The sequence below is a fragment of the Stegostoma tigrinum genome, chromosome 34 (assembly GCF_030684315.1).
Source record: "Stegostoma tigrinum isolate sSteTig4 chromosome 34, sSteTig4.hap1, whole genome shotgun sequence".
NCBI classification, from domain to species: Eukaryota; Metazoa; Chordata; class Chondrichthyes; order Orectolobiformes; family Stegostomatidae; genus Stegostoma; species Stegostoma tigrinum.
The window spans coordinates 11,952,461-11,972,854 of NC_081387.1; the positions used below are offsets into that span (position 1 = coordinate 11,952,461).

The 20,394-nt window shown below is 44.2% G+C and overlaps 1 protein-coding gene across 2 annotated transcripts in view; it reads left to right on the forward strand.

The window, feature by feature from the left end:
- Positions 1-499: 499 nt before the first annotated feature.
- The window catches only part of LOC125467691 (complement C4-like), a 101,427-nt gene continuing 81,532 nt past the window's right edge, over positions 500-20,394 (forward strand). For both annotated transcript variants that reach the window (XM_048563854.2, XM_059639638.1), the window contains exons 1-9: positions 500-608; positions 5,233-5,425; positions 7,967-8,147; positions 10,282-10,352; positions 10,672-10,757; positions 13,242-13,324; positions 14,426-14,513; positions 16,602-16,707; positions 18,837-18,966. In XM_048563854.2, the coding sequence (XP_048419811.2) occupies positions 544-608; positions 5,233-5,425; positions 7,967-8,147; positions 10,282-10,352; positions 10,672-10,757; positions 13,242-13,324; positions 14,426-14,513; positions 16,602-16,707; positions 18,837-18,966 (1,003 nt within the window). In that variant the 5' untranslated portion in view covers positions 500-543. The remainder of the gene's footprint in view (positions 609-5,232; positions 5,426-7,966; positions 8,148-10,281; positions 10,353-10,671; positions 10,758-13,241; positions 13,325-14,425; positions 14,514-16,601; positions 16,708-18,836; positions 18,967-20,394) is intronic.

Genomic DNA, 20,394 nt, shown 5'->3' on the forward strand with positions numbered 1-20,394 from the left:
TGTGTGTGTGTGTGTGTGTGTGTGTGTGTGTGTGTGTGTATGTGTGTGTGTGTGTATGTGTGTGTGTATGTGTGTGTATGTGTGTACGTGTGTATGAGAGAGTGTACGCGCTTGTGTGTGCATGTGTATATGTGTGTGTATATGTTTGTGTGTGTGTGTATCTGTGTATGTGCGTGTATGTGAGTTGTGTATGTGTGTGTATGTATGTGTATGCGTATGTGTGTATATACATATGTGTGTGTAGTGTCTGTGTGTGTGTAGGTGGGTATATGTGTGTGAATGTATTTGTGTGTGCGTATGTGTGTGCATGTGTATGGGTTTGTATATGTATGTATGTGTGTGTATGTGTGCTTGTAGTTGGTGGATGGCTGGTTGGGGTAGCAATTCATATTGCGCACACGAGTCCACTCAAATATCCAATAATGTAAATCATTAACTATTGAGTCAATATTCTGACTGTCTCACATCTCTAGAACTTTACACAACGCATTTAGGTTGTCATTTCGCTGACCTTCCCACCGGCAGCGGGCCGTCTTTCTAACAATGGCACGGGAATTCTTCCTGTTCTGGCTGTCAGCGTTGATACTGGTGACCGAACAAGCACCATCGTAAGCGACTTTAATGCGAATGCTCTGGAGCTATGACTGAGCGTGTAATGTCAAGAATGTTCGCGCTCTTTCGCCCATTTCAAAAAGGAGCGAAGACAATTCAGCGGCGTGGATTCTAGCATAAATGCTACCATAGATTTTAATGGGGCGAATTGGTGGATTTTTAGGCAGGCCGCTAAACCGAGTTCCCATTTCCCCGCAACGCCCCGCGCCCTCAGTTGGATTGTGCATATTTCCAAGGACGGTGGAGCGCCCTCAATACTGATCTTTCACCCCAACGTTTGTGTGTGTGTGTCTCTGTGTGTGTCTGTGTGTGTATACGCGTGTGTGTGTGTGTGTGTGTGTGTGTGTGTGTGTGTGTGTGTGTGTGTGTGTAGGATGTTTTGTGAAAATAGTCTGCCACATTCCATCCGTCATACGCAACTACCCGCGATGTAAGCTAGGATTGCAGTGGCTCTGAATTCTTGCGTTCAACACGTTTTAATTCTTTGTCTGATAAACTTTATTTCTGCTGCCGGTAAATTTGAGCGGCCCAGTCAATCTGAAAGGTGCTTTGTAGGTGGTTAAGGAATTTGACTTCCTAGGATTGTGCTGTTGGTCTTATTGAGGAGTGGATGTGGGGCTATTGGTGGGAAGTTTATTCGATTGAAACCTGAAAATGAACATGTTTGCTCATACGAGAAAGTTGGATAGACCTTAGTACTCACCCTGTCAGAGCAGTTATTTTTGTTCGATGTTTTATTAAACTTTGGAATGTTCTGCTTCAGAAGGCCTTGAACATGGGGACGTTAAATAGTTAGGGATGGATGGATTCTTGCTGGGCAGGGAATCAAAAGTTATCCTGCTTTAAATGGGTTGTGGGATTCCGAACACAACAGATCAGCAATGATCCCCTCTTGAATGCCAAGGTTCAGCTGACGGGCAGAATGTTCTACCCAGCTCCTTTTCTAAAAAAAAGCATCAATTTAGTACTTTGCATCTGTTTGTGCTTGTGATTCTGAGTCTCTATGTGTGTATGTATTTATGTGCCTGCGTCTCCGTGTGTCAGGATTCTTATGTCAGAGTGTGTCATGTATGTATATTTCTTTGTGTGTGCGTGAGTGTGTCAGTGAGCTTCTTTGTATGCATATGTCTGTGAATTTGTGACCAGGTATCAGTGTATGTGGACCGATATTCTTACGTCAGTGTGTGCGGGTGTATGTGTATTTGTGCATGTCTGTATGTCAGTGTGCGCCCCCGTGTAAATGTGTGTGTAAATGTGTCTCTATGTGTATATGGCTGCGTGTCGTTATTCTAACGTCAGTGTGCGGAAGTATGTGCATTCATCTGCATGCATGTGTATACGTGTGTGATTTTGTCTTTGGGAGTGCTTTTGTCTTTGTGTGCCTGTGTGTGTGTGTGTGTGTGAGAGAGAGAGAGAGAATGTGTGTGTGAGAGAGAGAGAGTGTGTGAGAGAAAGAGTGAATGAGTGTGTGTGTGTGTGTGTGTGTGTGTGTGTGTGTGTGTGTGTGTGTGTGTGTGTGTGTCGGTATTCCTGTGTCAGTATGTCACATACATACTGTATATCATTGGGAATATGTGTCTACGTTGGTGTTCTTCTCTCAGAGTATGTGTGTGCGTTTTGTGTAAATTCTTGAACCGTGACTTGTGAAGAAAGGTTAGATAGGTTGGGACTTTTTCCACTAGAGCATAAGAGGTTGAAAGGCGATCTGATCGAAGTTTATAAAAATAATGAGGGGGATAGATAGGTTTAATGGTAGTTGTCCTTTCTCCAGCATGGGGCGTTTCAAGACGAGAGCGCACATTTTTAAGGTGAGAGGAAAGAGGTGTAAAAAGGACGTCAGCCTTACTTTTTTACGCGGGATGTTTGCGCGTGGAATGAACTTTCTGAGAAAGTGGTGGATATGGGACTAATTACAATGCTTACAAGGCGTTTGGATAGATACATGAATAGGAAAGGTTTAGAGGGTCATGGGTCAGGACCAGGCAGGTGGGACCAGTTCACTTTGAGGTTATAAAGTGTGAAGCTGGATGAACACAGCAGGCGAAGCAGCATCTCAGGAACACAAAAGCTGACGTTTCGGGCCTAGACCCTTCATCAGAGAGAGGGGTGGGGTGAGGGTTCAGGAATAAATAGGGAGAGAGGAGGATGTGGACCGAAGATAGAGAGAAAAGAAGATAGGTGGAGAGGAGAGTATAGGTGGGGAGGTAGGGAGGGGATAGGTCAGTCCAGGGAAGACGGACAGGTCAAGGAGGTGGGATGAGGTTAGTAGGTAGGAGACGGAGGTGCGGCTTGGGGTGGGAGGAAGGGGTGGGTGAGAGGAAGAACAGGTTAGGGAGGCAGAGACAGGCTGGACTGGTTTTGGGATGCAGTGGGTGGAGGGGACGAACTGGGCTGGTTTTGGGATGTGGTGGGGGAAGGGGAGATTTTGAAGCTGGTGAAGTCCACATTGATACCATTGGGCTGCAGGATTCCCAAGCGGAATATGAGTTACTGTTCCTGCAACCTTCAGGTGGCATCATTGTGGCACTGCAGGAGGCCCATGATGGACATGTCATCTAAAGAATGGGAGGGGGAGTGGAAATGGTTTGCGACTGAGAGGTGCAGTTGTTTATTGAATTGATAGAGTAGGTAGGGGGAAACCGTTTTCATTCGTTAAAAAAAGAACGGGAGGATATAAATGATGTGCAAACGAGGAAACGGTGATTGGGGGCGGGGGTGACAGATCTTTTCACACAGCGAATGGCTAGCGTTAGGAATACACTGCCTGGGAACGTGGTGGGGGCAGGCTCGATTGCGATGCATTCAAGATGAGCCTTCAATGGTTAGTTAGAGATGGTAAGCAGGGATGTAGCGGAATGGCAGGAGATTGGCTAGGGAATTGAATGGGTGCAGAAACGTTGCTGTGTGCAGCTGTGTACCCGTAGGCATGTGGCCTGTGTACGTGCATGCCCGTATTCGTGTGCCAGCCTGTGAGACTGTATGTCTGTAACCGCGTTTGTGATGAGAGTGTGTTCAGATCTATGTACATGTGCTAGTGAGTGCTTGCGTGTGAGGGAGTCTGAATTTGCGGAATGTGTGTGTGTGTGTGTGTGTGTCTGTTTCTGTGTGTCTATGTGTGTTTGTGCGAGAGTGTGTGTACGTGCGTGTGTACGCATATGTATGCGTGTGTATGCCTCTGTGTGTGTGCCGATATGTGTGGGCATGCTTGTGTCTGCTATTTCAAGCGAAGTAATTTTAACAGAGATTGTAGGAGCTGCAGATGCTGGGGAATCGGAGACAACAAGGCGTGGAGCTGGATGAACGGGGCAGGCCAAGCAGCATCAGAGGAGCAGGAAGGGTCTAGGCCCGAAACGTCAGCTTTCCTGCTCCTCTGATGCTGCATGGCCTTCTGTGTTCATCCAGCTCCACGCCTTGAAATCATTTCAAATAATCCTCCCGACTGTAGATTAGACATGTCAGCGACCAGCAGGGCTGAATCTGTCTTGTGTCACAGCCTTCAGAAAAAGACAAAAAGCTGAGTGAAATTATACCATGCCGATGTGAAACACAAGCACATTGGTTACTTTTGATTTTAAGATGGCAGGTTTAATCTCCTTCACAGGAGTGGTCAACGATAAAAAAACGAAATGAAAATATGTTTGTCAACAATTTCACCTCGTGATACAGAATGAGACGTTTACTATCGTTGATGTAGAGCTTCCGAAATTTTGGGAACTTTAATGTGACAAGTGCAGTATTTGGATCTAGTAGTCTGAAGGTATATATTTTGCATTAGAGTGATAAGAGTGTCCTTGCTCTGCTTGATAGTTAGCAGAGCCCCTAAGGCACGAAACATCCCAGGCAATTTTTCAGCTGATGAATTGGCCAGAACGCGCCAGCTGGCTTAAACAGAATTCATTTCCGAATTTAGCATTTTTTCTGAATGCGCCCTCACGTCTCAGGTAAAACAAAAGTAGTAGCTTAACCATTGTCCTGTTAAGTGTGCTTCTCTATACGAGGACACTGTCCGACAGGCTGAAGATCCCCAGCACTAATTTAGTTTAATACGACAAGAGGATTGATACTCCTGCTTCCAAATGCCACCTGGCTGGCTTCCATAGAAATATTGTACGGAAGCCCCCATCACGGCGAAAAGTGGAATATTCCATACAGAACTAGATCACATTTAGCGGATTCCAAAGCAGAGGGAAAGGGAAATAAATATTAAAGGAATGTCGTTATAATGGAAATCAAAGACAGTTAAATTTTGATTGGAATTCATTGAATCATAATTTAACTTTTTTTTCGCCGAATACTTGGCAAACATTTCCAGGGACTTTTGCAGTGACACTATAGCATAAAAAAGTTGATGTTTACACCCAGTCAGTGATGTATGCTGGTTGCACCGGCGGAGGATTGCAACAGGACACAGCGCGTGGTGGAAACTCACACATTTACGCTTCGTGGTCAATTTCAGATGAGCAAACGGCGCGAATTGTGTCAATTTCACACGGACTGGTGCTGGGACGTTCAAGGCCATTCGGCCACTTGCTGGCGCGGGTCCTCAATGGCTACTAATACTTGATATGCTGGTTAACCAATTCTTCGACTTCTCGTTTTATAATTTTTTTTTAATCGTAGCTACTTGATCAGCGCTCCCAACATCATTCACATCGGGGTAAATGAAAGCGTCGCTATCCAGCTGGAGGGAGCAGAAAAACCGGTCAAAATCAAGGTTTATCTATTCGATGCGGCAAACTTCAGAAAGTATTCCAAGGATGTTGATTTTGATCTAACGGCAGAAAATGGTTACCGTCAAATCAAACAAATTGTGGTAAGTACTGCCATCCGGGTTCGTATAGCGAATCATCTGTCATTTATTTACTTCCGTACAGCTGTTGGGGAATGTACGTTCTAGCTGCAATGATAACTCTCGGTTTGATACAACGTGAAAGCCTCCCTGAGCTTATGCTTATAGTTTCAGGACACTAGTCTCCTAAAAACCTGGCAATTAATTAAATGTGGTCTAGCTACGCTTTTCATATTAGCGTTGATACTAGATCCTTAAGATATTCTTGACTTAACCGTCATAATAAATGCAGATAACATGTGTAGTGGCGTATTAAATGAAGTACAAGTTGATCTTCAAAGCTATAAAAAAGAAAACGGTTTCTGTCCTTTCCTTTACTCCTTCATGGGATGGTGATGTCGCTCACAAGCCAGTGTTACATTCTCATCCTTTGAACTGAGTGGCGTGTTGCGCCATTTACAATTACAGTGTTGTGTGTCCGGAACAGATGGTAGATTTCCATCCGACTCAAGCAAATGGGTCTTTAGCGACAACTGCCATGGTCACCATTCAGGGGTTCAGTATTCCACATTTTATGATCTAAATGCGAATACCGCCAGCAGGAACCGTGATGGAATTTGAACCAAGGTCCAAACACCATTACTTTTAGGCGTTTTAGATTGCTACCCAAGTGGCACCACTATTTCACAGCCTGCTTCTTGCATTTTTTCCACCATAAGCCACGCTCTGATAGATCTGAAATATGTTGCTTTATATCTGTACCGCTGTGCATGCAAAACAAACCTTGCAGCCATGATTAATGCATCTGGTTGATGCCATTTATAGACGAGCTCATAAAAAATGCATATCGATGCCTATCCTAGTTGTGATTGGGGCTATTTTTAAGTGAATGATTCAATTCTTAGAAATGGCTTTAGCTTTTGAAAGAAATCCTTGGTTATTATTCTATAGTTGAACTCATTGATATTTTATAGCCACTATCCCCATTTGAAACTAAGGTTAATAAGGATGAAATTAGTGATCCTACTATGCAGGGCAACTGACACACAAAAAAAGTTGTTGCCTCGGGTTCTGTATTTTCCAATATGTTGCACTCTTGAAGTTCCCCAAACTTCCTTCAGGTAGACTACAATGACCTGACAATAAACTTCCCCTTTACGTCACTGGTCTTCTTTTGAATTAAAAAAAATGAAAATTCACACCTTGTGTCTAACAGCATATTAAGCCTTGAATTACAACAAAATAGCTTCAGTGTTTCTGAGAAATGAAATAAATGATGTATGATTTTGTGGAATGTCAAACTCTCACTGTTATGATTGAAACACATATTTTAAAAATCTTAGAAAATATTGGTTTATTCTGTTTCAACCCCCACCTTAATTCAACCTATCTGTTCCACCAAAGTTGGCTGGAAAACCATTTTTGAAATGAAAAACTGACATTTTTCTGATTTGCTATTTGTGTGCATACTTTGATATGGTTGGCTGCTTCATATGTTGGACAGCATACCTGCTGCTGGATGCCTTGAGAATCCCTAGGCTTGGCACCAGATTGACCTTGTGAAACAGACATTGAGAAATGGGAAGCTGTGCCAGAGAGATTGCTGAAAAAAATGTATGGACAATGTCTACAAGAGTAGATTTAAATACAATCATTTTAATACTGACTACACAACTTGGACCGAAGTGAAAAGGCAAAGCAATATGACCTGCAGGTCTTTTGTGCAACAGAAAATTATCCATCGCTCAGATTACTGTCAATTTTGTGAGATTTATGCGACAAATTAAAATTTCAAAACACAGTGGTTTGTTTGAGACTTTAATCGTTCAGCCAACAGGAAGCAAATTGATCCCTTAACTTGGGAAGCTCCATTTTAGTCACAAAGTAACACTTATTAAAGTAGGGCAGTATCTTTACAGGCTTATTAGAGTTCTTGCTTCCCAGTTCAACTTGTGGTGTGCTGTTGACACCTAGTCTCTGGTCTGTCTTGAAGAACACTGTTCCAGATTCCCCTGTCTGGAGAAGCAACCACTCACTGTCTAGCCTATCAAGTTCTTCCAAGTGCTTGCATTTTGTAAATGAGACCATCCATCATTCGTCAAAATTGCGCAGTGTGTGCTCCTAAATCATACAGCCCGCCCATTACAAAACAACCCTCTCACCCAAGGACTCAATCTTATGCTTATTCACTGTGTTTGCCAATGTAGGTATGTCAGTCCTTAAATATGGAGACAAAAACTGCACAGTCTTCCAGGGGTTTCCAACCAAAGCCCTATAATTAGAGCTGGAAATTTACTTCTCGTATTCCAATCACTTTGCAATAAAACTCATAATGCAAATCCATTTTTAACTGCTTAACGCATCTACATGTTGCCTTGGAGTACAAATACAAGCAAGTCTCTCTGATCATCATAATATACGAATACCATACTTTCGAATCAAATCTAATTTTGTATTTCTACTTCTATAGCAAAGTGAAAAATTCACACTGATATGGCTCAATTAATCTTGATCCAAAATAGCTAGACACAGCACTGCTAATCTCCATGTTATCAAACCCTGCAGGCTTCTGCTGATCACATCAAGGAGGCTAAAATTATGGGACGTAAAGACAAATACATTTCTCTTGCTGCTGAATGCCCACAACTGTTTTCAGAAAGGAGAATGGTTCCAATCCTACTCTCCTCAAAAAAGGGTTATATATTCATTCAGACTGACAAGCCAATATACACGCCAAGTGAAAATGGTGAGTGGTAGCCTTCTACAACACATAAATTTCAGCACGTGTGAAACAGCAAGTGACGTGATCGTTTTAAATGGCTTAGAATAGTTATTAATCTACCTTTCAAAACATGAATGCCCAACTATAATTCGACATAAGAAAGGATTTTGGTACAAGTCTGCCTTGGACTGATTTTGATGTTCCTTCACAGGCTGTGCTTGTTTAGCCAGCATTCATTGCGTTTGCCCAATTAACCTGCATAAAATGACACTGAGCTGCTTTCTTAACCCTCTCCAATCCTTGGAGTGTAGCAATATCCACTGTGTCTTTAGGGAGTGGAGTCCAGGGTTTTGGGACAGCACGAGTGAAAACAAACAACAACCTGGCTCAATGTCAAGGTGGTGTGTTACTTAGAGATGAAATTGTGCCTGCTGCCCTTACCCTCCCAAGCCGTAGATGCCACATGTTTGAAAGATGGTGTTAGAGAAAACATGGCGAGTTGCTGCAGTGCATCTTGGAGATGGTGCACATTGCTGCCATCGTATGCTGGTGATGAAGGGATGAACGTTTAAGCGGTGAATCATCTACTTTAGTTGTGATGTTATAAAACTTGTTAAGGTCCAATGCCTTCAATAGAATTAGCCATAAAGCCGAGGTCAATAATGACCACATCAGCAGGGCTCTGCTATGAATGTCTGCTTGGATAACATAGCTGAACATTACAGCAAAATACCAACACATATTATTTTGTGAAATGTGTTACGGTTACACCTACTCACACACCAAACACATTTCAATGCAGGACTTCAAACGAACATAAATAGGACCATGGACATCTTTCAGGGGAACCGGGTGGAAAGTACAATTGGGAGAAATTGGAAAGAAACGGGTTCTGTATTTTTGCAAAAGAATGTGACCCGTTTGCGTTAATGTTGGATGGCACCTATGAGGCTTCACCCAGCTACTGCCAATCCTGTCACATATTACCAAGTGAAATGCTCACATACAACGGCGACCACACAACTGGTCCTAATTTAATCCTAGGCCGCATCTTAAAGGTCATTCCATCAAACATGAAGCCAATAGACAGGAGAGTGGGGCTGGTGTGAAATGGGCAACCCACTCTCTCCGGTACTCCTCCCAGCCAGACAAATTCACAATTCACAATTCAAGTATAAAGCAAAGTCCGACTGTCGCGGAATGCCTGAAACCAGAAACAATTGGCAAGTTCCCCGCCATGTTAGTGGGGAGTTTGAAGGGTTGGGAACAAAACTAGTCTTCTTAGTGACACTGGCATCCGATGAAGGAAAATAAAAGGCTGTGCTAACAACAAAGGAGCAAGAAAAACCTCAGTGGCTCAGGTCTGTGTTCTGTCATTAGAACTTGCTGCTGCCAGAGCTACTTCGTTTTCACCATTCGAAGATTTTATTTTGCAACGTGGTTTGAAATTGTGGAACCGACAGGACAAAGCTGGGACAACAAGATGGACGCTGTCATGTTTGTGGTGAACGTTTGTGCCTCAGCCCATGTCCAGTTCCATTGACTACGATTTCTATTTTTTTTAAATGAACAAATATTCGAATTCTAAAGGAAATCCCAACTGACATTAGAGAAGAGGAGGAATTACACGGTTATTAGCTATTCACATGGGAATTAGATGGGAACATAAATGGGAACAATATGCAGTGTGGGTAGGTAGAGGCAGAAGATTTGACTCAGTTGGAAAGCTGGCACAGACCACAAGATTTCTGCAATTTCTGTGATTCACCAGCATCAAAAGCGAACATATTTGTTCACAGTCCCCACTCATGTCCAACTGCGCAAATATCGAGATAAGAATCAGTTTTAGGGCTCTTGTGCCGCCGTGGTAGTCTTCCTAACTCTGAGCCGGGAGATCTGAGTTCAACTCCCATCTACTCCGGTGGTGTTTCAAGACATCTTCAAAAATGTAAAACCCAGTTTTGCATACTAAAGGGTTAAATCTTCGGTGAGCCCTGCTTTCTGCTCCGTCCTATTGAAGTTACTGGAATTGATCACCCAGGGAAATCGTAGCTGGTGACAAACGCAATTCCGCCACGTTATGTTTTATGTAACTCTTTTCATTTAACAAACATTATTATTCAAGCGCAGTGATATGTCCGTTTATTTTATTGTACAGTGCGTTACAGGATCTTTACTCTGGATCAATACATGAGACCAGTGAGCGAGACGATTAAAATAACTGTATATGTGAGTACATCGGGAATTATGCATCACCGATTTCTTTACGATGTTTTGATTAATTTAATTAATTTCAATTTCCACATGTGACCTTGATGAATTACACCAGTGCTGCTCTTCCGTTTTCTGGTAAAATAGCGAGACACAACAGAATTCAAAATGGACAATGAACAGAGTTTTGAGTTGTATTCAGTGAATTATGCACCAAAAGCACAGCGAGGTAACGCGAGTTCTGCGGCCGCTCTCAACTTGCATGTAATCGAATGGAAAATTGAACCAGCACATCACCGTCAATTGTCGAATTGAATACATCGATCTCTCCTTCTAGAATTCCAGAAATGTGCAGTTTCCCAGCATGATCAGACGGTCTGGAGAAGTGTTCAGTCGCCAGATTAAAATCCCGGATATCGCCGAGTAAGTTCATGGAATTGTTTTGCCAATAGGTTCCTTTTACCCTGAGCAGAAACCTGACCGTTCTCGGAGCACGTTTCCGTTTCTTGGGAAGTCGAACCGTTTCTGCGGATCCGGTGATGATTCCACGCCCCCTACCCCTTAGTGGTCGTTTCTCAACCAGTTCGCTGGTGGAGCCCCAGATAATCATATCACCATGGACAGAATTTGCCAGCTGTTGTCCGCGAGAACGGAGACTTCCCTGCTATCCAGATCCATAGAAATTACTCACGCTTTAAAAACTGTAGTTCGACACTATCCGTTAAGTATCTGCACCACATCGTGTAATACCTTTGAATTTTAAACGTAACTTGGGTCTCGCTTTTTGTACACCTTTCCAGCAGCCGTAATATTGTATTCCTCCATCAGTTCTATCAGCCTGATGCACTTTGAACTCTGCCTGTATTGTACGCAAAACAAGACTTCTCACTGTACCTAGGTAAATGTGACAATAATAAATAGAATCTAAAGTGAGAAGATGTACAATGCATTACCACAACAGATTGAGTTTAAGCGTTGTAAAGAACACTCAGATTGTGAATAGGGCTAGAAAAAAAACTTTTGCAAATGATTTAGCATTATTTATGTTTATATATATTTATCGATAGATGGATAGATAGCTAGAGAAGAACATTTCATTAACGCTGTAACACTGCCTCTATTCTGCGAATCTCACCTTTTCTCTCCCCAAGCCTTCATCCTAAAAGTCAGACGTGAGCCAGCTCCTGAGGGGGAAAACCCTACACAGACATGAGAAGAACGTTCAAATTTTACACAGGTAGTCGCCCGAGGCTGGAATTGACCCTGCCTCCCTGGCGCTGTGAGACAGGCGTGCTGACCTACAGTGCGACAATACCGCCCTGGGGCGGGGGATAAATTCCATTGGGCACCGCGGTGCTCAAATGCGGGGACCCAGCTTCCTCCTAGCCCTCGACAAGGTTACCAGGGGTTAAATGATATCTTTAGCGTGTGTGGTGGTACGCAGTCACGAATCTGCTTCTTTCTCGAAGGCTGGAAGCTCTGCAGTAATCTGGGGCGCCAAGGATGTGCAGGTTAGGGTGGATTGGCCGTACTAAATTGCCCAGCGTGTCCAGGAATGTCAGGTTAAGTGGATTAACCATGGAGAATGCAGGGATACAGGGCCGGGGTGGTGGAATGAGTCTGGATTGATGTTGTTCGGAGTGTCGGCATGTGGTCGATGGGCTGAATGGCCTGCTTCTACAGTGTCGGGAATCTATGATTCATTACAAATCTGCCTGGAAACAATGACCGCATGTCCTTTGCATGGCTCTGAAGTTTTTTCATACCAGCCTGACGATACTTGGACATACATTCATTCAATCTAGCAACTGATGGCAAGGACCTAGCAACATTTGCATCTCACAGGGGCCTGCCAGGCTAGAAAATATTTGTAAACAAGCAGGGTATTCCGGTTTCCTCCCACACCCAAAGGTGTGCAGGTTCGGGAGATAGGCCATGACACATTGCCCATATTCCAGGGATTTGCCGGCTAGGTCGGTTAGCCATAGTTAATGTGGAGCTACGGGGATAGGGTAGGAAGTAGGGGCTGGCTGGGGTGATCTTCGGAGAGGCTGTGTGGATTCAAGGGGTCGAATGGCCCGCTTCCGCTTATGATTGGCATTGGCCCAGTTTCTTTCAGAATGCCGGAAGTTCCAGAACAGGTCGCATCTAAAGTGTAGACACTATTAGCACGAAAGAAAGATCAGAGGCCATTGACTATAGCAAGATCACACACTTCGAGTGTTTGTCTGGAAGAATAGCTTGCAAAGAACCTTACATCAATCAGTTTTACCAGAAACCGAAGTGAAAATATCGCTTTTAATCTGTGATGTTCGACTTCAAGTTTCAATAAGACCATTCTTACAAGACAAACAAGCATACTACCCAAGGTACAACACTGTTATGCCCAGATGTCTTTGTGGCACAGAAAGTAGGCCATCAGCCCCAAACTGAGTGAAGTAGATACTGTTCAGACAGAGTTTTTTTAAAAAATCATTTAAAATACAAGCATCCATTCGGATTTGTTCAAATGTGTTTGGCTGAAGTCGTCTGTTTTTTTAATGTTTGTTCAGTTCAGTCCCTCACTTCTTTAAAAAATATTTTCTTTATCCATTTATTTTGACCAGTCATAATATTCACTTTAACCTGAACTGGTAACTAGAAAATTGTCCGACTAGTTGGTGTCTGACTGAAACTTAAAGATAGGTCAGACAACTGGTGTCTTTAAACTCCAGGAACAAAGAAAATATGTTTTACAAGTTCCTAGATTCAACTATCAGGCAGAATGCTAGCTGTGTCCCATACAACATGTTTATCTCGTGTCAACAGTTAAATCGAATTTCAGTACTTTTTATCATTCATGTGAACCGCTCCAAGATATAGTCGAGAGAAGCTCTAAAGAATGCCCTGCTAACCTTTTCTAAACAGACCTGGCATTTGGAGGATTGAGGCGCAATTTGAGGATTCACCAATGTCCATGGAATCCGCACAATTTGAGGTCAAGGAATTCGGTAACATTTTTAACACTTGTATATTGAGGGAAGGAATATAATGGATTGTCTTCATTTTTTCCTGACTGTCTTTTAATACTAACTTTCATTATCCCAGGATCTTGTTCGAGAGATGATTTTGTAAAGTACTTTTTATGTGCACAGTCTATAAAATTGAAGGAGAGAATAATTTCAATCAAACTGATATTCTGCTGATAGCCTTGAATAGGGCTAAATTCAAATTTTGTTACTCGATTGGTAAAGATCATGGATCACATTTGTATTGAATGGTACAAAATAGTATATACATACATACTGCATGGTACAAAATATGCAGTGTCACCTCTCCCCATATGTTCATCTCAGATGAAGTAAATGGAAATGTAGATCTGGAAATATGTTAAATTGACCGTAGTGTTCGGGGAGGTGCAGATTAGGTGGGTTTAAGGGGAAGGGTCTGGGTGGGATGCTCTGGGGTTCGGTGTGGATTTGTTGGGCCGAAGGGCGTGTTTTCACACTGCAGGGATTCCAATTCTAATTCTAAAGACGTATAATTCATTCCTGGTCTATTTTCCAACCATCCACAAAAGCAAGAAATGAATCCAAGTAATTTATAAACAGCTGGAAAACTGAGCAGGCAATTTTTTTCACTTCCAGCTAAGTCTTTGGAAGACGATATTGGTTGGGTAGCACTAGCAATACGAATTGTTTCACTCAGCATTTGTCTGCTTTCTTCTTTGTCTTTCTGTTCATCCATCCACATCTATCTTTAATCTAACTGTATCTGCTCATTTGTCTATCTCTGTTTTTAAAAAAATTGTGCATATTGCCAAATGGAAAGTCAATGAAATCACACAAAGCTTTTGGATTCTAAACATCTGTTGTGGGTGTGTTAATGCAGTGCATGAGCAATCTTAGGTAAAGTGTGAGGTATATAACGTCCGTCAGAAAAGTAAAGGAACGCCAAAGAGGTATTAAACTGTGACAGATCCAAATTCATTTGTGTTTGTTTTTTGGCGAAAGTTGAGGCTATGTCCTGTCAGTTTATGGTTAACTTTCCAACTAAGAAATGGAAACAAATCACAGACTTTCAATCTTAAAAATTAAAAACATATTTTAAAGTTCTTCCCAGTTTCAAGGTTGAAGTTGGGTGCCAGGAAACATATTACCTGATAACAAAGGACAAATTCACGTGCAAAATTTCGGCAGAGTGAGTACAATATCGTTATCTCCTACAACACTTTCGGTATCATATTACATTTCTGTCTGTTGTTCTATTTGCTTTGGCTCGACAAACAAAAATTCAGGCCGCTTCTGCAACCAGCGAACATTTCTCAACTCAGGTCTCTCAAACAAAGGAGAGTTCAAAATAGTTACAGAGGTAGTAGGAACTGTCGATGCTGCAGAATCTGAGATGCAACGATGTGAACCCGGATGAACACAGCAGGCCAAGCAGCATCAGGGGAGCTTCTCTGATGCAGCTTGGCCTGCTGTGTTCATCCAGCCTCTCACCGTGTTATCTCAGAGTTCAAGATATCTCTCATTTGGCTTTATGTGGGGGTTGTCTGGGAGTGGTCGAGAACGGGCCCTGAAGAAAAGACATAGACCTGAAATTTTCAACTCTCGTCTTTTTCTCTACAATGAATGCCTGACGTGCTGGGTTATCCGCGGATATTTGCTAAATTTTGGTTATTTCTAAACTTACAGACAAATCAAATAGACACACGAGTTCTTCAAGGACGGCAACTTTTCCCCCACAGTGATCGAGAACGCCCTTAACCGCGTCTCCCGCATTTCCCGAAACACAACCCTCACACCCCGCCCCCGCCACAACCGCCCCAAGAGGATCCCCCTCGTTCTCACACACCACCCCACCAACCTCCGGATACAACGCATCATCCTCCGACACTTCCGCCATCTACAATCCGACCCCACCACCCAAGACATTTTTCCATTCCCACCCCTGTCTGCTTTCCGCAGAGACCACTCTCTCCGTGACTCCCTTGTTCGCTCCACACTGCCCTCCAACCCCACCACACACGGCACCTTCCCCTGCAACCGCCGGAAATGCTACACTTGACCCCACACCTCCTTCCTCACCCCTATCCCAGGCCCCAAGATGACTTTCCACATTAAGCAGAGGTTCACCTGCACTTCTGCCAATGTGGTATACTGCATCCACTGTACCCGGTGTGGCTCCCTCTACATTGGGGAAACCAAGCGGAGGCTTGGGGATCGCTTTGCAGAACACCTCCGCTCGGTTCGCAACAAACAACTGCACCTCCCAGTCGCAAACCATTTCCACTCCCCCTCCCATTCTCTAGATGACATGTCCATCATGGGCCTCCTGCAGTGCCACAATGATGTCACCCGAAGGTTGCAGGAACAGCAACTCATATTCCGCTTGGGAACCCTGCAGCCCAATGGTATCAATGTGGACTTCTCGAGCTTCAAAATCTCCCCTTCCCCCACCGCATCCCTAAACCAGCCCAGCTCTTCCCCCCCACCCACTGCATCCCAAAACCAGCCCAACCTGTCTCTGCCTCCCTAACCTGTTCTTCCTCTCACCCATCCCTTCCTCCCACCCCAAGCCGCACCCCCATCTCCTACCTACTAACCTCATCCCACCTCCTTGACCTGTCCGTCTTCCCTGGACTGAACTATCCCCTCCCTACCTCCCCACCTATACTCTCCTCTCCACCTATCTTCTTTTCTCTCCATCTTCGGTCCGCCTCCCCCTCTCTCCCTATTTATTCCAGAACCCCCACCCCATCCCCCTCTCTGATGAGGGGCCTAGGCCCGAAACGTCAGCTTTTGTGCTCCTGAGATGCTGCTTGGCCTGCTGTGTTCATCCAGCCTCACATTTTATTATCTTAAGTAGACACACGCAGCTTGTTTCAGCTTAACAAACTAAATGACAGCCATTTGCTGATTCATTTCTCAGAAAAAATCCCTAACTTAGTTTAAAATGTATGCATAGCCTAGCAGTTCAGTGTCAATCGACTGTAATCGGCGCAAACACATTGGGAATGCTTCTACCACGCAGATTCTAATTGCAGGCCAACCAACACTCACGCAGGAGAAATTGTAATTTCCCATTGACCTGGTATTCTTGTGCATTTTCCGGACGAGCACACTTGACAAAACACATCTTATTTCATCATTCCTAATTTGCAACATCAGAAATGTTGATTTCGTAAATCTGTGGGTTGCCCGGCACTGTTACAAAAGTTTACAACCGGCATCTGGTTTACTTCAAATAATGTTGCTCCACTTTGGCCATTTTTTTTAAAAAAAGATACACATTCGGGAAACCTGTGGAAGGAATGTCTTATGTGAGATTCGGGATCATTAACGAAACGGACAAGAATGAATACCTTCGGGGACTGGAACAGACACAGCAGGTGAGAACATTCCATAGCCGGCAGAAAATGGTGGCGATATGCAGTTAGAAAGGCATGAAAGAGCGTGTTAATTCTTTTTTCTCAATTCGGAATACCTGTGTCGTGAATTGGCACTGTTTTAGCGATTTGTTGATACGGCGACCGCAATGAGTAAATGTCATTGTCAGAATTCAAAGGCAAGTTGAGAAGCTGTCATGATAAAGCGTGACAGCACCCACACAGAAGGATCTTATGCACCGTGTGGAAAGATCATCATCTCCCAGACCCACGCATTTCAAGCCACTGATATAAACCAGGCTGTGAAATTTCAGATCTGGAGCATATCTGCACTCCCAACATAACGTTGCTCGTAAAGTGCTGATCGGGAATGGCAGATATTGAACACAAGCCGGGGGTGGGGGTGGGGGATGTTTTTGATCCTAATAACAAACCGGCCGCCTGTTTTAGATAATAAAATGTGAGGCTGGATGAACACAGCAGGCCAAGCAGCATCTCAGGAGCACAAAAGCTGACGTTTCGGGCCTAGCCTGTTTTAGATTCCGCCTGACTTTCACTGAATTCGATGCAGTAATAAAGTCAGGCTGGGCTGTACAGCGAACAGAAATTGCTGGCAAACAAACAAAAGCTCAGCAGGGTCTGGGCAGCATCTGTGTCGAGAAATCAGAGTTAACGTTTCGAGTCCAGTGACCCTTCCTCAGCACTGGCTGCAATTGGGAGAATTTTGTCGTTGACCACTAAATGGTACCAATTAACAGCTATTCGCCCTTGCTCGTCAGCCACTCCTTTGTCTGTCAAACTGCTGTTCTCTCTCCGTGGGTTCTATCCCCACCCACCATTTACACCTTAACCCCTCCCCTCTTCTGCCTAAAATAAATAACATGTTCCTAGCTGCCAGCGCTTCTGAGGAAGGGTCACTGGAACTGAAACGTCAACACTGATTTCGCCCCTCAGATGCTACCGGACCTGCTGCGCTTTTCCAGCAAATGCTGTTTCTGCCTTTGATTTCCAGCATCAGCAGTTTTTTTTTCGTTTTTTTTTTAAATCGGGTACAGAGCAAGAATCCACTCCGCTGTTCTCAGTTTTCAGCTGCACATGGCTTCCCTCACGCCAGCTGGTGTAATTGAGATCCATACTCGGACTGCCTTACCGGTGGTAGTCCAGTTCCTATTAATCTGTACCGTTTCTTTGGCTAGTTTGCCTAACCAAATCAATTTTTCAGGACAATCGATTCCAACATGGTCTCTGGTTTGTTTTAACTGTTTTTTTCCAGTTGAAATCCGAATGCTAAGATCGAGTCATAGAGATGTAGAGAACGGAAACATTTCCTTCGGTCCAACTGGTCCGTGCGGACCAGATATCCTAAATTAATCTAGTCCTATTTGCCAGCATTTGGCCCATATCCTTCTAAACCCTTCCTATTCATTTACCTATCGGATGCCTTTTAAATATTGCAATAGTACCAGCCTCCGCCACTTCTTTTTGCAGCTCATTTCATGCACGTACCACCCTCTGCCTGAAAAACGCTGCCCCTTAAAATTGTCCCCACTCACTTCAAACCTATACCCTCTAGTTTCAGACTCGCCTACACTAGGGAAAAGACCTTACTATTCACCCTGTCCATGGCCTTCACAGAGCCATACAGCACGGAAACAATCTTTCGGTACCTGCCAGACTATGCCCAACACTATCCCAAACTAAACCAGTCCCACCTGCCTGCTTCTGGTCCCTATCCCTCTGAACCTGTTCATGTACTTATCCAAATGCCCTTTAAATATTATCACTGCACCAGCATCCATCACTTCCTCAGCTAGTTCATTCCACACACACACCACCCTCCGTGTACAAAAAAGTCCATGTCTTTTTTTTAAATCTGCCTCTTCTCACCATTATTAGTGTGCCCCCTGTGATTTTACAATTTTTTTTAAAGAAGGTCTGCCCTTAGCCTTTGGCTTTCAAATCTCACATCATCTTTGCTACAGCAGGGAGAACAGAATCGAACGCAGTATTCCAAGATCAGGAGTAAATTCTGGTAAACAAAGCCCAGGACAGGAGATAACATCGAGACCGGAAACAATAAGGCACCGGATTTAAATTGGATGATATAACTATGTATTCATTCTCACTTCTAGATCAAACACGGAGAGGCGGAGATCTCTCTATTAACGGCAAATCTCCAGGAAAGAATCAAACATTTGCAACCGATGAATGAGCTTGTGGGTCACTATCTGTATATGGCGGTCACTGTTTTTGAAACATCCAGTAAGTGCCTCTTCCCAACTTTCGGCCTTCTTTACAAATTGATGACTGTGGCAGAATTACCTCGGCCGGATGACCTGTGATTTACTGCGCAGCGCTAACCCTAATCCTCTCGCAGGTCCCGACCCGAAACGTCAGCTTTCTTGCTCCTCTAACGCTGCCTGGCCTGTTGTGTTCCTCCAGACCCACACTGTGTTATCTCTGTTTCCAGCGTCGGCAGTTCTTACTGTCTTTGAATGGTGCAATGTTTGCTTTGGCCTTTCGGCGTCGCATGCAAAACATGGAACCTACCGTTCCCGAGATTTTCCTAACCAGCCTGCTCAGAGATGTCAGAGATAACACAGCGTGGAGCTGCAGGGACACAGCACTTAGAGCGGGAAAGCTGACCTTCGGGTCAGGATCCTACTTCAGAAAAGCAGGAGGGATAAGGGAATTGGGAAATGGGTAATAAATAGAGTGGAGGGGTGGGACCGAGGAAGGTAGGTGGGATGATGATTAGTGAGTGCAGGCAGGCTGTGGTGGGGATAGGTCAGTGAGGTGGGAGGAGCAGATAGGTGGGAGAGAAGATAATAAAATGTGAGGCTGGATGAACACAGCACGCCAAGCAGCATCTCAGGAGCACAAGTGGGAGAGAAGATGGGCAGGTGCCAGGCCAATGAGGTGGGGATGAGAGGGGGGGTTGGTCGCGTGATGAGACCGGGGGTGGGGAGATTCTAAAACCGGTACAATCCACATTTAGGCCATCGGGCTGCAGGGTCCTGAGGCGGAATATGAAGTGCTGCTCCTGCAGTTTGTGGGTGGCATCGTTGTGACCTGGGAGGAGACCCAGGATGAACATGTCATCCAGGGAGTGGTAGGGGCTGTTGAAATGGTTCACGACTGGAAGGCATTGTGGTTTGTCACAAACAGAATGCAAGTGCTCTACTAAACGGTCTCCGAGCCTCCGCTTGGCCTCACTGATGTCATTGCACACCTCTGGAAAAAGTGAGGGCTTGAATCCGGGCCTCCTGGCTCAGAGGTAGGGATACTGCCGCTACAGCTTTGGGGACAAGACGACTGCAGCCTTAGTCCTAGCAGGGAAAATGCAATCTTCTCGCAAGTCATTACCTACAACTTAATTTTCAGGAACAAGAAATAAAATCACGTTTTTACCATGGTGTCATCTGTTGATTGTATAGTTGCCTGTAGCGCTTTTTGTCATATTTGAAGCGAAAATGATCGTCCCTTCAAGCCCTGGCAAAAATACCATGTTGTATATATGATATATACGCTGTATAAGGCAGCAATCCTTATTCGACAGAAAGGTTGACTTCACTAGTTAAGGTTGATGCGACCCCAAAACTTTTCTGCCAAAACTTTATCGGATGAACAGAGTGGACGATGGCATGACGGCAAAGCTGCCGCTATAGGATTAATCCAGACATTCGGCTT